This window comes from Micropterus salmoides, unplaced genomic scaffold, assembly GCF_014851395.1.
Source record: "Micropterus salmoides isolate LMB-PRFRI ecotype aquatic unplaced genomic scaffold, ASM1485139v1 Ms_hic_scaffold_7, whole genome shotgun sequence".
In the NCBI taxonomy this organism is placed as follows: domain Eukaryota; kingdom Metazoa; phylum Chordata; class Actinopteri; order Centrarchiformes; family Centrarchidae; genus Micropterus; species Micropterus salmoides.
The window spans coordinates 6,113,761-6,136,900 of record NW_024044459.1 but is presented as its reverse complement, the minus strand read 5'-3'; the positions used below and the strand labels follow the sequence as shown (position 1 = coordinate 6,136,900).

General features: G+C 39.6%; 1 protein-coding gene across 1 annotated transcript in view; it reads right to left on the bottom strand.

The window, feature by feature from the left end:
- Positions 1–23,140, bottom strand: part of tacr1a (tachykinin receptor 1a) — a 68,309-nt gene that overhangs the window by 36,370 nt on the left and 8,799 nt on the right. The window contains exon 2 of the mRNA XM_038703452.1: positions 8,343–8,537. Coding sequence (XP_038559380.1) covers positions 8,343–8,537 — 195 coding nt within the window. The remainder of the gene's footprint in view (positions 1–8,342; positions 8,538–23,140) is intronic.

Here is a 23,140-nt window from a genome sequence, read left to right as displayed (position 1 = left end):
TAGAGCTAGAACAAAATATAAAATAATTTGAAGCCCATGCTGCCCATGCTGCCTCCAACATGTTAATTAAAACTTTAATTATATGAAATCATTGATAAAAAGAGTCATTTCCAGTTTCAAAGACTATGCTCGGAGAACTTGGCAATAAATTCGGCAGAATCCCAGCCAACCAATTAAAACTGAATAAAGAAAAAATTTCCTCCATTAAGGACTCAGCAGGAAATATGACTCATAACCCAGAACAAATAAATAATACTAATAGAGATTTTTATAAAAACCTAACACTGATTAATTTCTGAAAAATTTAGACTTGCCAAGGTTAGATGATGAACAGATCAGGGCTCTGGATTTACCTGTTTCAGTGGCTGAACTCCATGAAGCCGAATAAGAATGCTGAATTCTACAACACACCCACATTTTATAGAATGGTAATGCAAATTAGGGGGGGTTGCGTATAAAACACTACTTGCATATAAAACAAAGTCTGCCAATATCAGCCTGCTCCTTAAACTATACAAATATCCCACATTCCCATCCTGTTATCGCTATCACTTATAATTGCAGATATTAAAATAATCTGCAAAGCCCTAGCTAAAAGGCTGGAGAATTTCACTCCGACCAAAGCAGGGTTTATTAAGGGTAGACTTTCCTCCAGGCTGTCAGAACTGACATGGCTAAATTACACCCCTCAACTTAAATTAATAGAGGATGACCTCGTGCGAAGGAAAGCATTGCCCATACCACCCATGGGAAGAGTCGCCACCATAAAAATGATAGTCCTGTCCCAAATCAGCCAAAGTCACAGGACGCGAACATATAAAAAACTTTATGGAAAAATAAATCACATTAAAAACTCTGCAAAAAGCAAAATATTGTGTTGGTTTCATTATTGCCTGGCCAACAGACTACAATATACCTCAAAATGGATCAATCAGAGCCCACTGGACCACTCATGGGTGGACAAACATTCTGTAAGGAAATAAACATTTCCGATATGCCATGCATCAGGTGGTCGCTGGCTCTGGGGTGCTGGCAGTGCCTAGGGATCTCTTGATACAAGCCCTGGGCTGAAAGGACCTGGCATCTGCTTGCCTAGGGGAGTAGGAGAACCTGGCCCCAGTGGGGATGACCATTCCTGTCCTGCCCTCAATTTTAATCACATATTAAACAGTGATGGCTTGGGGGGTGCCCGTGTCACGACTACTACCCAATTTTAACTGCACCTAGTTACCAAACACCTTATCTGCTCTTCATTACATACATCCAACACATTATAGTACAGGTTGGGCTCCCGCCACTGCCCCCTGCCGGTGTTATTGGGGTGGGTCTTGGCCCGCTCCCTTGGAGGTGGCTGTCTGGGGGGACTGGTCCCTCATCAGGGGTCTAGGAGGGCCTCTGTTTCGAGGGGCTTCTGGCTATGCCTGCACTTGGGTTATTGCCTGCCTGCCACTAGGATCGGTGAGGTGCTGTTGCGGCGTTCCACTCTCACTAACAACTGCATTCCGTGAAAGCCCCCCCCCCCCCCCCCACACACACACAGCCAAGAAATCAAGACATCTAATGCCTGTATGTCCTCTGGGGAAGAGAATAGGCAGCAGCCCCATAAGTTAAAAGTTACTTAGTAAAATTTGTCAGTGCGTCTTTGGCCTTGGCTATAGGAGGTTTTATTGATTCAGCTCGCACGAAAGCAAAGTGACATAGTACAGCTTCTATTCCCTTAAGTGTCATCCATCAATGGCAGCTAAGGGTCTGCTGGGGCCCTCTGCTCTCGCTCTGCTCTTACAGGTAATCATTCATTAGTTCATTGTAAATGAAGAAACTTCAAATTGTATGCGTAGAACACATGTTCTACATGTGTAGTAGGACCGTTGTCAAGTTTGGAGCCAAGTTTTAATTAAAACTTGTTCTCTTTGGGGTCAGGCTCACAGTATTTTCAGGCTTGAAAGGTCTGTTTACAGAGCTTTTTCCACCAAGACGCGTTGTTTGTAACCATGAGGCCTTACATTTTGGCTTTGGCTTTGCAAGCTATCTGCTTATACTTTAGAAGAAGGTAACCAGAGAAGGAAATTAAGTAAAGTATACTATACAGCAAAGGGCAAAACTTAAAAACCTTGTTAGTAAGCTCTTCTTTTCAAGATGATGATTGATAGTATTCATGAAAATATTTCAATTGCAATCCTCAATGAAGTCATTCAAGGTGTTAAATCTTTCTTCTGCCACAAAGGAAACTCCTCCTGGACATGCTCTCTGATGTAGCGCATATAAGTCATTACCTGTGCACAGCTGGCCACATCAGACTTGTCTATATGAATGGAGAACAACACCTCCAACACCAACACCTGTTCCTTCACATTCAGTGCCATGTCAGAGAGACAGCGATGGACAGTTTTGTCAGACAAGGGGAAGACACTCATTTCCTTGCTTCTCCCATCATCACTGAACACATATCCCTTACAGCAGGGAGGAGTAAGGTTTCACCAATGTTGTTGGGTTTACACTGTCATGATCCTGTCTGGGTTTTAGTTCCATGTCTTTAGTTAATGTCTTGGTGGTTGCTCCTAGTTCTTGTGTGCATTATTTTGGTTTAGTCTCCTCTGTACTCTGTGTTCTAGTTTAGGTTCTGGTACTTTGTAACGTGTGTTTCTGTCTTTGTTGGTTATTCATTTTGCCCCATGTCTACCTGTCAAGTGTTCTCTCTGTTTTCCCTCCCTCCCTCGCTCGCTCGCTCACGCTCTCTCTCTCTCTCTCTCTGCCTACCTGTGTCTCTTTAGTCCCATTAGTATCACCTGTGTTGCTCCCGCCCTGCTCGTTAGTCCCTGTATACATACCCGGTGTTTCTGTCTTGTCTTAGTCAGATCATTATACCTTGTGTTGCAGTATTTTCGTTGTGAGGAGAAGCGCAGTCTGTTTAGGATTTCTGCCTGAACCCTGCTTTTGGACTTTGTGTTTTCCTTTGCCCTTGTGGATGTTACTTTGGATTCAGCCACTATTTGTAAGTACGCTCGCCTTTGTTTGTATTAAAACCCTTTGAACTGTACCACCTCTGCTTTGCGTCCTGCGTTTGGGTCCTCCAACCTGCCTCTCCACACCACACATTCTTGACATACACTCCTTTGCAATTTGTGCTGCTACGAGATATGATGCTTCAGTTGAACTTGCAATTTGAATCAATTTCCTAGAAAGCATAAATTGTATTTTAAGGAAAACATTTCCCTGTTTTTTTTCACGCCTCCTGTGAAACTCTTTTGGCGCCACCCTTGGGAGGCTTGCCTTACACCTGCTCCAAACTCTGTGATTTGATATTTTGTTTACAGGAACAAGTGTTTACAAATCCAACCAAGTTCTCCATTGGGGATTAAGAGTCCTTTGCTTCGCTGTGCCTTCAACTGAGTTAATAAAGTGCAGTGAACAAATACTGGCTTCCTGTCAAATGCACTCTAAATGCACCAAAGTGAATGTCCATCCTAAGAATCAGCTATTACAGTTCAACAACCCAGTGCAATTTTGTTTTTCTCACCTTAATCAATGCGGTCTTGTCAGGGACGTCACTAGGACTGAAAGACAGGGCATGTGTAACTTGCGCTTGCAAAATCTTTGCACTCGCATCTTTTGTTACTATATTAGAATGACACTTATGACAACAACAACTGAAGAAGCCAAGATGTTAATGAGTAAAAAGCACAGACCTATTCTCTCCTTCATTTCTCCTCTGAACAAAAGTTACAGTAATGCTTTTAGACATATCAAAGCTGCATGAAGGGACTCTTGCTGAGTTTTTCTGTAGGCTATGACTTAAATGCTATCAGTCTGCTCATGTAAATGTGTTTTGAAGTAATACCATATCTAATTCCTTTCTATTAGACAAGTTGCAGGTCCAAAGAAGGTTATTTAATTACATGTACTGTAGAATGGTTCAGCGTGTGCATACTATAAATACTTCATCATGTAAGCTGCAACAGGAGCTAACCAGCCGAACAACAGCAATAAACGGCAGACAAAATAAAACAAGTGAGGAAAAATGAAACAGAAATAGTCAGGCAAAATAAATAGACACACAAGATGGCAATGGAAAGGAAATGTTAACAAATAACTTATTGACATGCATAAAGAATAATGTGTTGGCAGAAAATTGTGTCCTTACATTTAATCTTTTATGAATGTTCTTTTACTATTATGTATTGTTTTATCCTTAACCTTTCCTCTCCTATACTTATGTTAGTCTGTCCGCATTTACTAGGGTTTAGGTCAGAGCTGTGAGACTGTTTTGGTGTTTTCCCTCTCTTGTTGTTCCCCTCCTCTCCTGGAATGTTCATTCAAGGCCGAGAGAGGATCTCTGTTCCCCAAAACATAGAAACCTAGACTGTGTAAATGATGATGCATCCCTTTGCTCAGGGCCAGACATTAGTGACTGTCTTAGGAGACAGAACCTCTGGTCCAGCTGATTTGTGTTGTAGTACTTCTCTGTTTGTTCTCTTTTGTTAAATAAATTCTTCAAAGACAACGGTTTGTTGTAACTCAATTATTTGCTCAGCCCCTCACCATGAATATAATTTCCACAACATAATGCACCTGTTGACAACCTAATTTTTGAGTGTGAATGTGCAAGTGAGAATATGAATACAAATCAGTTCACTGTCATAAAATGTGCCATATAGACATCTATTTTACATTATGAGCATTAAAGTGCAGGTTATGTAAAGGAAATGCACTTTTGTATGCATAATTAAATTGCTTGCGCCTGCTTATTTATTTGGGTGTTTCTGTATACATAATTAATGAGAGTGTTGGGAGGAAGGGCAGCTGTTCTTTTGACTTTGCCTGCCAGCAGAGGCAAAACAGTACCAGGACAGTAACAGGACGCCTCGCTCCACTCAGACTTACTGGCACTAATCTCAGGATTGTGTGAAGCCCAGTTTAGTGGAGAGAGAAATCAGAGGACAAGGCGTGCTCAGTGTGTGATTCTTGCTGTGTGTATGATGTTTATGGGTATCCACTAAGTGTCTGTGTTTGTCTGTCTTCACAATGTCGCTCTATTTTGTGTGGTGTTCTTGAATTTCTTTTCTTATGAGTAAATATTCTCTCAAGGATAAAATGATGAGGAAGATTCTCCAAAGTGGACACATTTTATAATTTCGCACTATTTGCATGTTAATTTGGTGTGGGTTTAAATTTGAACTTGGATCAGGGTTTATTTTAGAGTAAAGGTTAGGGTGGAGTGAACAGAAGTAGGGTTAGGGGTTACAGTCAACAAGGGACCTGTAAGCTGCTATGCTCCTTTCTTGAGAGAATGTGTTTGCGTTGTGTGCAATTCACCTGTATGGTCAACAATGATAGGGAGAGCGAAAAGCAGCCAAAACCTTTTAGGCGACATGATGGCCATGAATGGAAGAACTTGGTCTGATCTCATGTTAAGGTTAGCTCTGGCATCAATGTGATCTAGGTAGGAATGGACCTTGTGGGTCCACAGTGAAGCTGTAACCCACAATGGTCCAAATATCCTACGGTTTAAGCCACAGTCTGCCTCTAGTAGCCTCTCGAAGTTGGAAACAGATTCACCATATTTGAAATATTCCTTCCACTTTCAGTTCGGATGTTTCTTAACCCATCCACAAATCTGGCTTACCCTAGACAGGAATGACCCTTTGTGGATGTCTGCAGGTACAAGCCTTACCAGTGCTGGAATAAATATTGTGAAGTAGCATTACATTATATAAATACTCCATTACAAGTTAAAATCCAGCATTCAAAATTAGACTTTACGGCAAAATTACGCATATTTGGAATATTTTTACATAGTCAAGGGGAGAAATATAACTTTATATACTGTTGGGTAGTTTGATCTAAAACAATGCATCATGTTTCATCATCTAAAATCTTCTGATTGACCCTTAACTAGTAACTATAGCTGAAATAAATGTAGAAGAGTAAAAAAATACAATATTTGCCTCTGAAATGTAGTGAAGAATAAAGTAGAATAAAATAAATTCTCTTCTATGAATCCTTGCTTACTAATTCTCACTGACTGCGAAGGCATCAGACAGGCCATCAGACAGGGTGATTGTGACGACGACAGCAGGGCAACGCTTGGAATGAAAGGCATGTGGGACCTGACCCGGGGTCAGCCTTAATCAGATGTGTCATTTACAGCTTCGGCTGCTGAGCTGAATGACTACTGCGTTCTCACTCAGCTCCTATGTGTCACTGATTACAGTTTCATTAAAAAAGTAATAAGTGCAGCAGGCATCCCATCATGAACAATGAAATTGCCGTTGCGCTGTTCATAACAAACTATATTTCCATGGAGAAATGTGACAGAGGCAGTAGAAAGGGAAGTCAATAGCAGGCTGGCAGCGGAGCAGGGTAAACACTGTTGCTGATGAGCTGAGAGGTTCTCATCAGCAGAGCTGTGATCAGAGCGTGTTGGTGTGTGTCTGAGTGCCTGCATATGTGCGTCACTGTGTGGGTGTGTTTCAGTGTTCGCTGAATTAATATTGTGTGTAATTTGTGGACCTCTTTTTGTGCCTTCATGTATGTGTTGGACAGTTATGCCAGTGGAATTACAAAAAGACAAGTTCTAGGGTGGTGCAAAGTGTGAATAAATCACTTCCAGACATACTGCATTTATCTTGTTTTTCAAATGCAGTTTCAGACGTTTGTCTAGCACAGCAAGGTTTCAGTATGTGCAAGGAGAGATTAACACCAGCATTTGTTTAATAATACATTTCCTCGCTGCTTCTTTGATCGCAGATTATGGGGCGAGGGGAGGTGAAATTGGTGTGCATTTCCATTGCACAAGCTATGCATAAATATAGTGTTAGGATGATTTTTAGTCACTGATATGATATGAAAGGCCTTTGGTTCTATTTTAGCAGCCCAAAGTAAGATGATATCTAGGGGAAAGGTGACTAGTAACCCGGACTGAGCTGCCAGACCAAGGTCCCATAGTGCGTGTAAATCATTTATAGTGCTTGTTTGAGTTATTCAAATGGTGCATGACAAACTTCTAAGTCTATGGCAGAGTGCTCCTACCAGCCCATGGGGAAAATAATACTAAGGTTTGTCTGAATGTTGTTTTACTTTAAAGTCCTCCTCCAGTCAAAAGTGTGTTTTGCTTATTGCAACTTCCCTTTGATGTTTGAGCTTCACTGTGAAGAATGATGTGCAGTTTGCCACTAGCAGGCTGTTTTCACATTGATCTGCTGAAGGGGAAAAGTTTGAGCATGATTTTGTTGAATTTTTAATTAATTGTACCTTTTTTGTGGAAGCAGTATATCGGGCACAGATAACTATCAAGGTGTTATTTGTCTTACAACATGTCTGGAGGGCAACTTTAAAGATGCGTAATGTCTCGATTTGTTCTTTTTTGAGGCAAAAAATACATTAATACAAGTAATTTTAGTGTTGTAGCCTCCTGTACTAGATTGCTGGTAGCTTTCTGAGATGTCTTTTTAATGGCCTATTAGAGAGAGCATATAAAAAGATACACTTAGTTTTTTATGCATAGAGGAAAATAATCAAAATCAAATTTTGCAAAAGAATAAATAAGAGGGTAAATCATCTGGCTTTCAGCGAAGTTGGAATCAATAGCGCAGATAAACACAGTGCAATTCTTCCAAGACAGATGGCACGTCCTCAATCTGACTCAAGGAGGCCAGGTGGGCATACAGGTCTCTGTTCACATTAGGCTTTTCATATAAATAAGGTAATGCTTTGGTGTTGCATGGTAGACAAGGTTTGCCTGTCAGACTCTACAACCTGCTAAAGGTGAGCCTAAAGGCCATGGACACATGTTACTGAGCTAACATGGGTGTGAAAAGCAGAACTAAGTGGGAATCATAGTTCACAGCTTTGACCTGAAGAGCTTCTTTATAAAGAACTGAAGAGCCAAGGTTTATCCATGATAATAAACGTATTTTCTGCTTGAATGCCAAACATTGTGCTTTTATTTATTTTATTTAATTGTCTTGGTTTTATGTCTTTACATTTTTTGCCGTGTAAAGCAGGAACTTGTTCTTGAAAAGTTGAAAATGTTTTCATCTTAGAAGTTGTCATAGTAGAATTACAAATGGAAACTGAATGGTGGAGTAAGGCTTCAATCAAATCAAATTTCTTTTCTTCAGTCCAACTCGATTTGTTGGCCTTTCTCAGTAGAGAAAGAGCACAAATCCCTTATGATGTGCCTTTAATTTATGCACTACAAAGCACAAAAAGCCTTCATGCGTTTTCACCATGTTCTCTCATTTACACTGAATACAAACGGCATCCTCCCACATTTGCTGTAAATTCAAAAGTAATTAACAGCGCTTGTTGACTATTTGAATAGCTGTTCCACAGAGACTCACATCTTTTTGAAGTCGCACAGGGTGTATTCAGGCCAGTCGATGTAGCACACCACCCTACCAGGGAGCTGGTCCGTTGTGGAGTAGTAGTACTGAGGAAAAGCGAGGAGCAGAGCCAGCACCCAGATAACTCCCACCACCACCTTGGTCTCTGTGGATGACATGCGCTGCTGCAGAGGGTGGATGATGGCCATGTACCTGCGGGGGTGAAGGGGAGAAGATACAGTGATCAGCCTTGACCCCAGGCCTCTGATATAATGCCGTTTGTATGATCATGTATTTACTGTATGATTAATTAGAACCTCACTGCTTGGCATTGAAATCCATAAAATGAACTGATACTAATGAAAATGTTCAGAAGTATTCATCAATAGAAAAATCGACATGCAAGTAGTGTCAAACCGATAAAGGAATAGTTTAACATTTTGGAAAATATGCTTATTCGTGTTCTTGCTGAGAGTTGGATGAAAAGGCTCTGTCCGAGGGTACACTGCACCTGACCAAGAAAAAGTCCTGTCTAAAACCTCACATTAACCTTAAATTGTAAACGTTATGCTTTGTTTTGTTTTTTTTTGTATGGATTAAAGAAACTACATATAACATGTTAATTGAGCTTTAGAGGTGCTTGTAGATTTTGTTGCCTTTAAACAGAGCCAGGTTGCCCCCTGTTTCCAGTCTAAATGCTATGCTAAGTTAAATGATTGCTTGTGGTAGCTCTCAGCAGCAAAGTGGACAAAAGTATTTCCAAAAACGTTTAATTTTTAATAATTATTGTATAGTGTAATGTGTTATATGTTAGGCTCTGTTCTGCACAGCCCATTCAATTTAACATTGACAATAAGTAGTGATTTTCAGCTTTGAGGGTGTTTGAAAGCGTGTAGGTCTCTCATCCCTCACTTTTAGGATGATGCAGTAGGACAATGATCAAACATACTTAATAATAATCATCACTTTAAAGGTTTCAAAACAGATGTTTTTAAGGTGAAACTATAAAACACTGATTGGCCATATCAGTCACCTGACCTCAATCCAATGTGCTTCACCTACTGAAGACCAGACTAAAAACAACAAAACACTCAAAAAAGCAAGCAGTGAGGCTGTCTGCAGCTCAGGTCTGGAGAAGTGTTACCAAATAAGATACCAAGTGTTTTGCTAATGTCTGTGACTCAGAGTCCTCAGGCTTTCATTGACAGTAAAGGATTTGACACCAAACAATAAATATGACGACTAATTTAAATTCATATTAACGTATCCAGTTACTCTGTCTCCTAAAATGTATGGACTATGTATACATAAGGGTGAAGTGAAGTTTTATGTTTCATTGGATGTGGATGTGACTGCTAAATTAAAGCTAAGAGCCAGCACATTGTCACTGTTTCAGTGCTAAAGTACAAAACCAAAACAACAAATTGTGACTGTCCAAATGTTTTCTCACTGCAATGTACACAAGAGGAGTCTCTTCAGTAGTAGAAATGAATATAGCACATATTGATGTTATTCATGTTATTCAAGGAGACAGAATTTGTTTTTGTTCAGTGTATTTTTTGCCTTATGGTTGCTTGTGGGTGTTCAGTTTACTCATGCATTATATTGCAGTAGACATTGTTACATGCACAATGATTTTAGTCATCTGATTTAAACTCCAGTCTGTTACAGTAACTGCAGATCTAGGACAAACAGTTGCTAGATTACTATTCAATTTAAAAATTACAAGCCCAAACTGCAGCACATTGTAAATCATCTCTAGTCTAATAAATTAGATTTGGATTTAATTTGTGTTTGGTTGCTCACCTGAAGGCAGACTGGAGGAGAGGATAAAGAATTGTACAGAGTGCAATCACAAGTTATTTCAGTCCTTGATGTAGGCAAAGTGTAAAAAATGCTCACTTGTGTAAAAGTTTTAAAGGATTCTTTTTTGTAAGTCGACAGGTCAAACAACACAGTAAGCTTTGTTTGCCAAGTCATACTGGGAAAAAGTATTCTAGTCAATAATTCCTCTTGGTATTTGAGTAATCATTTCACATTGTCATAATCAGACAGACGACAGAGAGCATGAATAACTTAAAATGACCTCGTACATCATTAACACTAAGCCTCAACAGATAATTAGTTTAAAATACTTTTGCTGGCAGAATCCATTTCCCCTCGGTAAAAATACAATACTGCAGGGTGCGAGGAGAAAATCATTTACACTTTTTCTATTTCTTTTTTATCCTTTGCATAGATTTTTCACTCAGGTTCATTAGATATTTACTTGTATTGATTTACTTTCATTTAAATCCCTTAAACATTGTTTGTTCTTCCTTAATAATCAATATCCTGGAAGCTATACTGTGAAGCGCTGATTTTATTCATTATGATTTCTCAGGGACACATTTTCCATTTCTGTAGTTCAAATATTAGAAATACTGTAATGCTAAGTTGTTTACAGTCTGGAAGCATATACTGTATAATGTATATTCATGTCTACAGAGCATTTACATCAGTGTTGTTGTTATTTTTTGGCTACCTTTTAAGCAAAGCTCTCCAGTCAAATGCTGTCCTGAGCCAAAGAGGTCTAATTAAAGGCTTAATCCCACTAATAACCCAAATTAATCTGATAAATGGACGTTCTCCCTCTAATTATATTAGCGACAAGAGGAGGCCTTTGAAATCAAACGCTCCCAGCGGTGTTCTGAAAATGGGAGATCACAGCCTCAGCTTTACTTTGGCTCTGCTTCAAACAGCGCTGGCAGCCATGTGGCTTTTACTCATGTAGGTGACTCATAGTCAGGTTGCTAATGTCAGAATCAAATGCGCACCTGCAGAGGACAGCGGTCTGCTTGCTTGACAGCCCAAATCGTCATCACCCCCGCTGGCATGTGAACACTGTGCTCTGATTGAATACACCCGTGGACACCAGACCAGGGAACAATAGAGGTTTAGTCATTGAAATGGGCTATTAATCTGTCATGATTAAAGACTGGAGTTTCATAAGAATGACGAAAGAATCTAGACTATTCACATGGGTAGAAGGAATAGAATGTAATTACAAAAGAGTTGTGTTTCAGAAAAGGAATAAAGACATTTTGATTTGTTGAGAAAAGGCAGAAAAATAACCCCTGAATCCCAAAATAACTAGCAATGTGTGTGGATGGGTTAATGACAGGTAGAGGTCTTTACGGGTCTAAAATTTTAGACCCGATCTGAAACAGACCTTTGGAAATCCTACCAATCAATTATAACATGCAGACAAATATAATTATGTTGTAAGAATGAATATAAAGTCATTGAAACTATTATATGCTTCAAAGACTAATTTATAGAAAAATTCTTCTTTTCTGCTCTTAATGTTCTGACAGAACTATTTCTCCTGCTGTGATTATGACATACCACGGGATCAGAGCTCATCCACTTGGAACCATTTGACATCCTACCAGATATGAGCATAATTTGGACATACGTAGTTCTAAGTTCCTCAGAACCAAGTGGATTCATGAGGACCGCAAATGAGAGGCACATGTTTTCCATGCTATAGATACTCACATCTATCCATATTGGTAGCAAATTCTTTCATCACCATCACATCAACCTGCTGCGCTATGACCATCACACTTTCACTAAGAAGTTAATTTATAGGACACATGGTTGGTCAGGGAACACCAACAGATTTTGTAAATGAGTCACTTGACATGAATAATACAGTGAGTATATTTTATACTTTGCACACTCATGCTATTATAGTCCGTTGTGCCCAACAGGAGTTGAAACTTGCGTTCATAGGATTCAAATAGAATAATGGAAAAGTCATGAAAATAGCTACAAATTCCTCAGTTAACAGTGGGAGCCCAATTTGAAAGTCTCTGAGAAGCTTTAACTTAACTGTAACAACTACTAAGAATTATTTGCAAGAGCAAGTTCATCACTTCTGTTTGAATAACTCTGAAAATGAAGAATAATTTATACTCCACCTTGAGTGTAACTCTTTCTGAACACTCCTTTTATTCACCAAAAAAGCAAGTCTCTGTATTCTAATGGCCCAACAACCACTGCTGCAGCTGAGAGGTATTTCATTTTCATAGATTTGCCGGTGGAGCGCTCTGCTCCACTGTGTTCCACTCTCTTTCATTTCACATCTTTGAAAGCACACCTTTGAGACTTTGCACTCCAAATACCTGTCTGTGGGCCATTTCTGATTCCCCTCAGTAGGATACCTTCTCACAAGGTAGCAGGCAGCATTAGCAGCTGGTGCTAGATTGCATGGGTGACATACACCTCCAATAATCCACAAAGAGCACCTAAACTGCCATGACAATGCAACAGTTCGATATAAACCCCATGAAGCTGCTACACTGTTCCTGAAGAGACGTGAGTGATTAAGAAGGAAGCAGCTAAAGCGACAGATGAAATTGCCTGTTTTCAAGCCTGCCAGTGATCCCCCCCCCCTCCTCCCCACCTCTTGTTTCCCCCCCAAATTGCATTTGAAAGTAGGCTGTGGTAATTTGATCATGAATTTGTTTCCTCTGGTTTATTGGCCTCTCAGGGGGTTGTTGTTGTTTTGCAGAAGGTTACGTAAAACTCCCATTACCAGTTGGAAGGAGATAGGCTGGGTGAAGGTGGGAGAACGTGGGGTGTGTGTGTATGTGTGGACACGTATTACTCATGTTGTGGGGACATAAATCTGTTTACACAGTGACAATGTGGGGACTCACAACATCAATCATCAATTTCAGGGTGAGGACTTGGTTTTGGGTCAGGGTATGGGTTAGGGTTAGGGTTGGGCAAGTAGTGGTTATAGTTGAGGGCTAGGTTATGAATGTAATTTCCTCTGAAGTGATAGAAACATGAATTTAAAGGATTGTAACTGTTATTTCCATTACTGTCCACAAGTATGCATGTAACTCCTTCGCAAACTAATCCATAACCAGTAATAACCAATGGATCGGTATCAACTAAAACAAAGTAGATCAAAACCGCATAATTTCTTTACTGAACTTAACTGTGTTTTGTTTATCTCAGCCTGCTGGTGTTGCAACGCCGCTCTGACAGCCGGGCTCTGCAAAGTAGAATTTCACTGCTTATGGGAGTGAAAACTACGAGTGTGTGAATGTAAAAAAAAAATTATTTGATTGAACTGGTGATCATAATTGAGGTCTCAATCTGGTGGCTGATGTTGTTTATGAATAAAGCATGTATGTGTATATCGATATAATCACGCATGTATATCAAAGGACATAGAGTTTACAGCATCACAGAGTTGACTTTTAAGGGGAATTAAATGCTAATGTTGTCATTTGTTTTAAATTTCTATCAATGCCTTGTCGAGGACTTGGCCTCAGCACACTTTTCTTCAGTTTTTCCAGTGACATAGTTAAACATTTAACATTCTCTATTACTCATGTAAGGATTACAAGAATCTCACACGAGTAATGGGGCATGTTAAATGTTTCACTCTATCACTGGAGAACCTGAGGGACCCTAAGCTGATTAACAAGTATGAACCTGAGAAAAACTTGTGGTTTTGATCCAGCATTTAGAAGGTGCTGATGTTTGATACATTTTCATGTGATATTTTCACTTAATGAAGTTTCCAATTGTCTTAACAATTTTTATGTTTGGTCTAGCTTGTACTCTTATTCACAGTGACTTAAAGTCAACACTGAGTAACCCCGCAAGTGATGTGGACACCCAGGTTGGCAAAATTGGCTAAGCTAAGAATCAGTTTTGTCTCTACGTCATTAGCATCATGCTAGATTAGAAAACATTCAGGTAGCAGCTTCTCATCTTTCGCCAATGCTGACTTTATAGTTTTGAATCAGGACCTCCAGTATTTAGATCAAGTAGCTCAAAAAAAAAAAAAAAGATGTGCCAAATTTATGAGACTACATCTGTCGCTCTCTCTCAACATTTATAAGTATTGGATCAGACTGGGTATCACAGATACTTAACAATAAAGGACTCAGGTCAGGATCCGTGTAAAAAAATCTTTACGATCTCTCTAATCCTATTATTGGAAACTTGATGCACTGCAACTAAAGAAAACAAATTTCAACCGAATAAAATAAATTAAGAAATCATCTTCATCAATTTCGCAACACAAAGAAAACATTGGAAAAAATGCTGCAAAGTGGCATACACAATAATACAATAATAATATATTTTATTTGTAACGCACTTAATATTTAAACAAATCCCAAAGTGCTACAGGATAAAAACAGGTAAGTGCAAATAATAAAACACATAGAGAGCAAGAAAAAAAAACAATAAGGCAAAGAAAAGGGCAAGAGTTCAACCAAAAGCTCTCCTAAAAAGTGGGGTTTTAAGGCCGCGTTTAAAAGCATCCACAGTCTGTGGTGTCCTCAGGTGGTAACGGAGAGAATTCCACAGACAGGGAAAAGCAGAAAGCCCAATCTCCCATCGTATGGAGCTTGGTCCTCAGGAGATATGTTGAGGCAGATCAGAGGGTACGTGTGGAGGTTTGTGCGGTCAGGAGTTCCTTGAGGTAGGAGGGGGCTTCACCATGGATGCACTGGTGGGTGAGGAGGGAGACCTGGTACTCAGTGGAGTGATTTGAGGTTTTGAAGATCACTCCACTGGCTTCCTGTGGTCATGCTTGTGCACCCTCAACAGGATACCGGCAGCGCTGTACTGGATGTACTGCATCTGCTGGAGGCTTTTGCCAGGGATCCCGGTGAGGAGCGAAACCTGGAGGAGACAAAGGCTTGAACAAGCTTTGAGTTTGGGACGGAGTTTGGCGATGTTCCTGAGGTGGAAGAAGGAGGTCTTGCAGAGATGTTTGATGTGAGCCTTTTTTTTTAACACCCAGGTTGGTGGCTGATGTTGAAAGTGGAATATCTTGCAGAGAGGATGATGCTGGTAATGACAGATGACCGGACCTGGTGTGAGGTGCCAACTAAGATGGCTTTTGTCTTAGAGCTGTTTAGCTGTAGAAGGTTTTGCTTCATCCACACGTCTAGCTCCTCCAGGAGCTGGGCCTGTAGTTGGCAAAGACTTCTGGGTCTAAGGTGGGTTTTTTGAGTGGCCTGATGACAGCGATTTTCAGTGTTGATGGTACATGGCCAGCCTGTAGGGAGTGGTGAATGATCTGAGTGATCAGGGGACTTATGGCATGGAGATTGGATTTTTTTTACCAGGGCTGTGGGGAAAGGAAAGGGTCCAGGGCACAGGTGGACAGTTTCATCTTTCTGATGATGTCCTCAACTTCTCACTGTGAGATGTCAGGGAAACAGCAGCGATAGATCCTAGGCTGTGGGTCGGTAGTTTGGACAGGCAGACTGGATAGGAGGGAGCAAATGATGTACAATTTAAAAAAAAAAATATATAATAAATAAATAAATTTGTTACACATCTCCTCTTTGGCTTCTGAATGAAAGTGAGTTTGCGGGTTTGAGGATGTAATATATAGTACAGAAAAGTTCCTTGGAGTTGCTAGGGCTATTGTTGATGATGTTGGAGTAGAACCTTGTCTGTGCATCTCTTATGGACATTGCAAAGGACTTCTGATCTCTGTAGGCTTGACTGTGAGTCGACCTCTGGCTGGTGCCATGTTTTGTTAGGCACATAAAGACTAATGCCTTGTCCATAATGTCTTCTTGTATGAAGTATGTTTATTTAAGAGGGACTGTGTATTACGAAGTTCTATTTAGAGCACTGATGCTGTGGTGAATCTCTGTAGACATCTGTCGTACACTGGAATCCACTTAACGTTTTCTGGCCTTCTAGGTGTGCAGCGATCTTGCAGTGTTTCCCGCATTACTAGCACTGAGAGTGGCACTGATCTGATGTGGCAGATGTGCGACAGTGGTCCAGATGGATGGAATGGTTGAAGCAGAGTGGCCAGGCTGATGGTAAACAAACTCTCAAATTAAACTTCTGTGGGTGCAATGCAGTCGGCACAGAAGTGCAACTTCTTTGATGGCTGCAAAGCATGTTGGACAGGAGCCATTGTTGAGATTTAGCAGCTGTGGGATAGAGTACTTGAGCTTTGGCGAAAGCCTGGAGCTATCCGTTATCCAAACACAGAGATGGAAGACTGTCAGGCACAGCGAGAAGATGGTCCATAGCATGGCATTGGGGTGCATGACAGACTGGAGGCAGTTGACAGCTAGCTACCAACTGCAGAGGTATCTGTCCTAGGCTCGAGGACCGGACCAAACAGCTAGATGGCTGCCCCAGGAGTATACATTGTAGTAGCAGAGCTGGAACGACGGAAAAAAACGGTTGTTTACCCACTGACAGCAGGAGGTGACCAACAATCAGCTTGGAAGAGATGGCAGTAGGTGAATTTGGTATAGATCCGTGAAAAAGCTCAAAAAAAGAAACCAAGTTCAGATGGCGAAACAATAAAGAGAAACTGCGGTAAAGCTGCAAACAACAAACGCCAGCGTCCTCTTCCTGACCACAGACCCTCCTCCTGTTGTCTCTGTCACTGGAGGAGTCACAACCAAAGTTTACAACCTTTTTTTAAGTTTCTGTGCGTTGACTTTCATGGCCACCATACGTGAGATGTCATTTTTTAATAATCAAAACAACTACTTAATATGATCCACTAAAAACACCAAATTAAAGATAACTAGGGCAGTGCCTGTTCACAGGGGCCAATGTGATGTCTCCCTGCCTTTTAAGAGGCAGCGCCGTGCTTGTTGAAAATATGCATCTTCCATTGGTTACAGCATTAATATCACTGAAACAACATGACAATGGCAGATATACTGCTAGATTTTTGGCGCTTCCTTAGTTCATAAAACTCTTACAACTCTGTTTCAGCGTACAGTATATCAAATCTGCATGATGACGACAACTCCATTTTAACCATTCACTACCACATTGGAGCATATAAGCCCCGCCCTGATCGTACCCAACAGAGCGGGGCAGCTCACAGTGTGGACTGTAGTATCTTTTTTAACGTTTATTAATTCTATATACTGTATGTAGTGTGTCCAAACTGCACCAAATGCAACACAGCAACACACCCACCACGTGAGAGGTCAACTGGATGAACGGTTCTCGACAAACGCGCACACACACACACACACACACACACACACACAGATTTCTGCCTTTAGAGTGATATCACACAAATAATAACAACATCCACCAGTTGGCCAAGTGCCCTTAAGCAAGGCACTATCAGCCTCTAAGCCATTTTTCAAGCTCTAATCTGAGTTGATTTTGATGACAAGTGTTGATTGGAGTGTTGTTTATTCACTCACTATCACACATTTAGATAATTTTGAACAGCTGCCTCAGAGCCGTGTCACCCCTCTCTCTCTCTGGTGGATGTGGTTTAACAGAAGCACTGACATTGTCTTTTGTGATCCTCAGTGATATTAACATCCTAAGGGCAAGAAATCCTAATGTAAAATATGTTGTGTGTGTGAAATGACCTGACCAGAAAATAGCATACATATGCATACACAGCGACATCAGATCATAGACACAGAAACAACCATCATATGACACAATTATATGTTGAGATCAAGCACAATGTGGACATTGGAATTTAAATTATCTCAGACATCTGTAACATATTTAGAAATGAAAGGACCAGACACTCTCTTGTCAATCTGTTATTGTGTAACAGCAACGGTTTTGCAATTGGTTTAGTTTGCACTGAAATATCTCAACAACTATTTGATGGATTGCCATGAAATTTTGTATTGATAGGTCTCCAAAGGATGTATCCTACTGACTAGGATGTATCCTACTGCCTTGCGATTTGAAAGAACACGATTAGCTAATCGTGAACACGGCGATTAAAGTGTAGCTTAATTACAGCGCATCTGACCCGTTTTAAACAGTCAGGCAGTTACAAATTCATTCTGTTGTCGTGTGACAGACCTGCTCGCCAATCACAAGCGCTATGCGCCTCCTGTTACTGTCTATTTACCAATTAGAGTGGGCACAGGGCGTGTACATTTTACAACAACAAACGAAACTAGAGGAAAACGTGGGATCATGGCGCCAGCCGAACCAACTCTGGCAGAGGCCGTGCTGCTGTTTTGTCCGGCGTCAACTCACACTGAAGTGTTTCAGCAGCGGAGCATTGTCTGATTTTGCTGACTTGTTCAGATTTTGTTGATTTGTTCGGCTGTCCTTGGTTTTTGTGTATCTACTATGGTTAAGTAGGCTACGTAGTTAAATTGTTTATTTTTGTCTGTCTTAACTGTGTCTTTATTGTTGGCATACGACCGGGAGTCTGCACAGGGTGTTTTATTTTGAAAATCGGCCGGATTCTCTGTCAGGGGTTTTCAAAATCTGCAGGCCTCCCCTCAGACAAAGCTTGGTAAACGGCGCTCCACCCTCCACATCTTTAGTTTACTTTGTACATTTTGCTCAAATCCTGGATGCCTATGGGATCATGATTAAATTATTTGATCCCATAGACACTCAACATTTGAGCCAAAATAGCCTAATATTGCTGTTTGCCACATAGTTTTAAAAAAGGTCTGTCCTAAGGCATTTATAAGTTTCTGACTATGATGTGACCATGTAGGCTATTCTATGTGATCTCCTTTTGATAACTAATGCAGTAAGTAATGTAATATTGTTTCACTTCCATTCACTGAACCTGCCATGAAACTGTTTGGAGCCCCCCTCGGGGGCCCGCCTCAAATGCCGTAGCTTCCGTCAAAAATAGTCTGGCAGTGAATATTGAACTTAAGCTAAACTTAAAAAAAAAAAATTGCAAATCGAATTGTAATCGCAATATTTGGCAGAAAAATCACAATTACATTTTTCCCCAAATCATTCACTACTGACTTTGGTGGTCCCCTGACAGTTTTCTCTAGGGCCATCATGAGGTTCACATTATTGTTTTGATTATCAATGTCAACCTCAGCTATTCTTTTTGTGTAGGGCTTATTAGCAAATCTTACCATGCTAATGTGCTAAAATAAGATGATCAACATGATGAACATCAATATGTTTGCATTGTCATTGTGAGCATGTTAGCATGTTGGTGTTAGTATTTAGCTCAAAGCACTGCTGTGCCCCCAAATGAAAAATAAATATACTTAAGTAGCACTTTTTTTGGATGCACTTATCACATTTTAATTGTGCTATACTAAGAGTATATTAAATGTGTTATTTTGGAACAACTTAAAGTATGTTACGTGTCATTTTAGAAATACTTAGTCACCTGGTGATAATGGCACAATGGATAAGACTATGCCTTTGGTGTGTGAGACTCGGGTTCAATCCACCAATGTGTCCCTGAGCAAGAAACTTTACCTCTAGTTGTTCCAGAGGCGTGCGACCTCTGACATGTCTAGCAATTGTAAGTCGCTTCGGATAAAAGCGGCAGCTTAATGTAATGTAACTTTAAGATAATTGCAATATATTTTAATATACTTAGTTGTGTTAAAATGGACCTACTTTAAGTACCTTTACTGTAATTTAAATATACTTCTTTAAATTTAACTTAAAATACCCTTTTGTGCTATACTTGAAGAACATTTTGAATATATTTTAAACTTACATACTTACATAAATGTGTTCCCTGAACATTTTTATTAGCATTTCAGCTTATTAGTAATTTATTACTAGTGTACTCCAAGAGCCACTATTAATATCTTGGGAAGCTGCTTTATGAAACCATTCAGTATGAGAATAATGCATTATTAATGCATTAAAGATACCTTGCAAAATGCCCTTTTAGCATAATAAAAATCAGTAAAAGTGTATTTTAGAAAACAGACACATACGGACAACTAATAAACTTTAATTTTGTGTATTACAAACATAAATTCCTGTACATTAAAAGTACAGCAGCATGTATCACATCTTGACCAAAACACCTTCAAATAAAAATAAAATCAGTAAAATTATGACATATCAGTGTTACTGAAAAGTACACTATACACATCCCATCATTAATGTTACTCATACGGTTCGGACTCTGGGCACGGCACAGATGACCTCACGGCAAGCCATCCCACTTCTGACACCATATGTAGCCAAAGCCGAGAGCAGTCACCCTACCCAGATTCAAACACAGGTCTACAGGGTACCAAACATGCAACTTTCACAGCAAGGCCAAAGAGCCAGGCTCGTTGGTATGGCAGTCCAAGCACTTACTCAACTGTAATGAAGGTCACTCCATCACAAACATACAGTACAAATGGTGGAACCAAACTGAAACTCAAAAATGTCACAATCCTTGGAGTGGAGGGTCGCTTATCTTTGAGTAGGACTCGTTGCATTTTCTGTGACTGCAGACACTATGGGATTTGGAAACTGCTCTATCACACAGCATCTGTGGAAGGGAAAAGAAATGCAGTTGAAAATTAGTTAGTTAGTCCAGTACTTCCACCTAGTTTAGTTCTTCATTTGCGTATCATTATAAACACTGTAATTCTATTTTTATAGCAAATCTTTTTTATTCTTTATTTAATAATTCTTTATTTTTTTTCTTGAGCAGAGTTGAAATTCCAACTCTGGACTTAGCATTAAGTTGGTTAAAGTTGGCAAAGGGTAGGTTCAAGTTTTAAAACTTGAATACAGGATCAGTGACCATACAAAGAGCAGTATTGAGCAGTATTTTATATAACATCACATGCTATTATATAGTGTGGTCAGGCATTGCAGGACAGAAAAACATTATTTCAAGCTTGTCTTAAAACAATTCTCACATACCTGTGTACACTTTAACATTGCTGTGATAACTGAGTTATTGGTCCCTGTAATGATTACCCCCCCATGACTGCAGTGAAGTAAATTCTCTAACCTTTAGAAGATGTCTATTTTTGATTTTTGTCTAATGCAGATGCTTAGCTTCAGCTAAACTTTGACTTTACAGACTATGGGGCAGGAATAATGATTACAGTGACCAATAACTTCCTGTAAACATGGACTTTCTTTAGCACACAAACAGCAATATATTAGTTGCATTTATTACCTTGATAATGACCTTGCTGGTTATTTTAACAGTGCAAAAGCACAATTGAGGGCTCATACACACACATGTACAAGGCTGCCTTGTTAAAATCAAATTCCAGCAACAGGGTTACTGAGATTGAAATTTTAGTAACATTAAAAACTGCCTTACAGCAGAAAGCAATACATTACTGTAACTTTAATTGCGATACTTTTGTAACGTGTTACTCCCAACACTGTTTATAAGGCAGACGAAAGTTGCTGCCTTGATTATGAAGCTATTAAAATGCAAAATAATGTTAGTTAATAAATAGGCTATATTAATCCACGTGCTAGCATTAGCTATCCACCAAGGAAAATATTTTCAAACCCACAGTAAGCTCAACTTTAGTTAACTTACACAATTGTGTTGTCTTGCTAACAACAATAAACTTACCAAGAAAGACGATTTTTGCTGGCAGTCTCTGCGTCTGTCCTCTCCTGCTTGTACTTGCCAGGCACACCTCTTTAGCTCTTTTCACATTTAACTTCTGCAGGGAGCTGACCGGATATTCTTCTCCTCTGTGTTCTTTTCTTATTATGTCTGTGGTGTCCACCTTTGCCAAGTCCGAGTAAAACAAAATGATTTCTGGCCAAATTAGCTTCCCTCTCAAAGACAGTTAGCACATTAACTTTCGTGAAGTATACTTTCATGCTGTGTGATTGGGCTGTCGATTTGAAAACCTTGATTCTGATTGGTCATATTGAATGCACTGCTAGTGGGCTGGGCGGGATGGCACACTTCCCCCTGTGTGAACATGTGTTTACTATTTACAAACAGAAACAAGTATAACTACATTATGATTTAAAGTACGCTTATTACTATATGTTGTTGTTTGTTAACAACAAGTGCTGCTTCCTTAGGCCAGGTTACCCTTATGAAAGAGATCTCTTATCTCAACTAGCTATTTACCTGATTAAATTTTTTTTTTTTTTAAATCATTCTTCTGGAATTCAGGCTGAAGCATGTGGCAATTACAAATAAGTACAATATTTTGCACTCGCCTACACAGTGAAGCATATTTGGCATAAATATATTTTAACCCACTAAAAGTGCAATTGTTTAACAATGTACTTCCACAAAGTTTACTAAGAGTTAAATAAATATATTTTTAATAAAGAGACTAAAATGTTGTGCAAAATATGCTTTTATTTAAGCATATTGATTAGGAGTTTAATTAAGTATATGTTTATTACCAATTTATTCAAAGTATACTTTTGAGAAGTATGTTAAAGCTCAGGAAAATATATCTTTAACATACTTTTAGTAAGCATGTTGTATGAATGTACTATAAGCATTTCTAGTACATTTTCAGTGCCTTTAAGAGCACTTCTTTTTGATCTGGGTAATGCAGAACTGCCAAATTTTCAATTTAGTTTGCAGTGAGATTTGGTACTTGATGCCTGTCATGAGTAGGCCTTCTGTAGCTCACTGCAGGGGTCAGGGTCATCAGTCCCCATTACTCAAGAAATTTGTTTAAAAAGTTTAGCTGTCAAATTCACAATTTTAAAGCATGTATAGATGAAAAGCCAAGTGAATAATCATGGTCAATGACAAATAAGTATGATCAGCATACTTGCCAACCTATAGCCTAAACCGGGAAACCAAACTTGGTATATGATTGTTTCCCCCAGAAAACGTGTCATCCCAGATGGTTTTGTTGCATTCTATTGAGTCATTTTTTTGTTAAAGTGCAAGAGCTTTGGTTTCTTCTGAACACTGGAGGGGTAATATCAAGTGGGTGGTCTGGGGGTCATCCCTTGAAATTTTTGAACATTAAATACTTAATTTTACTCTTCTGTACCATTTTCTGCCTTTTCTGTATCAATTTATGGTGGAAATGGCATTATATATAAAAAGGGAAACACAAAATTCAGGTGGCAGG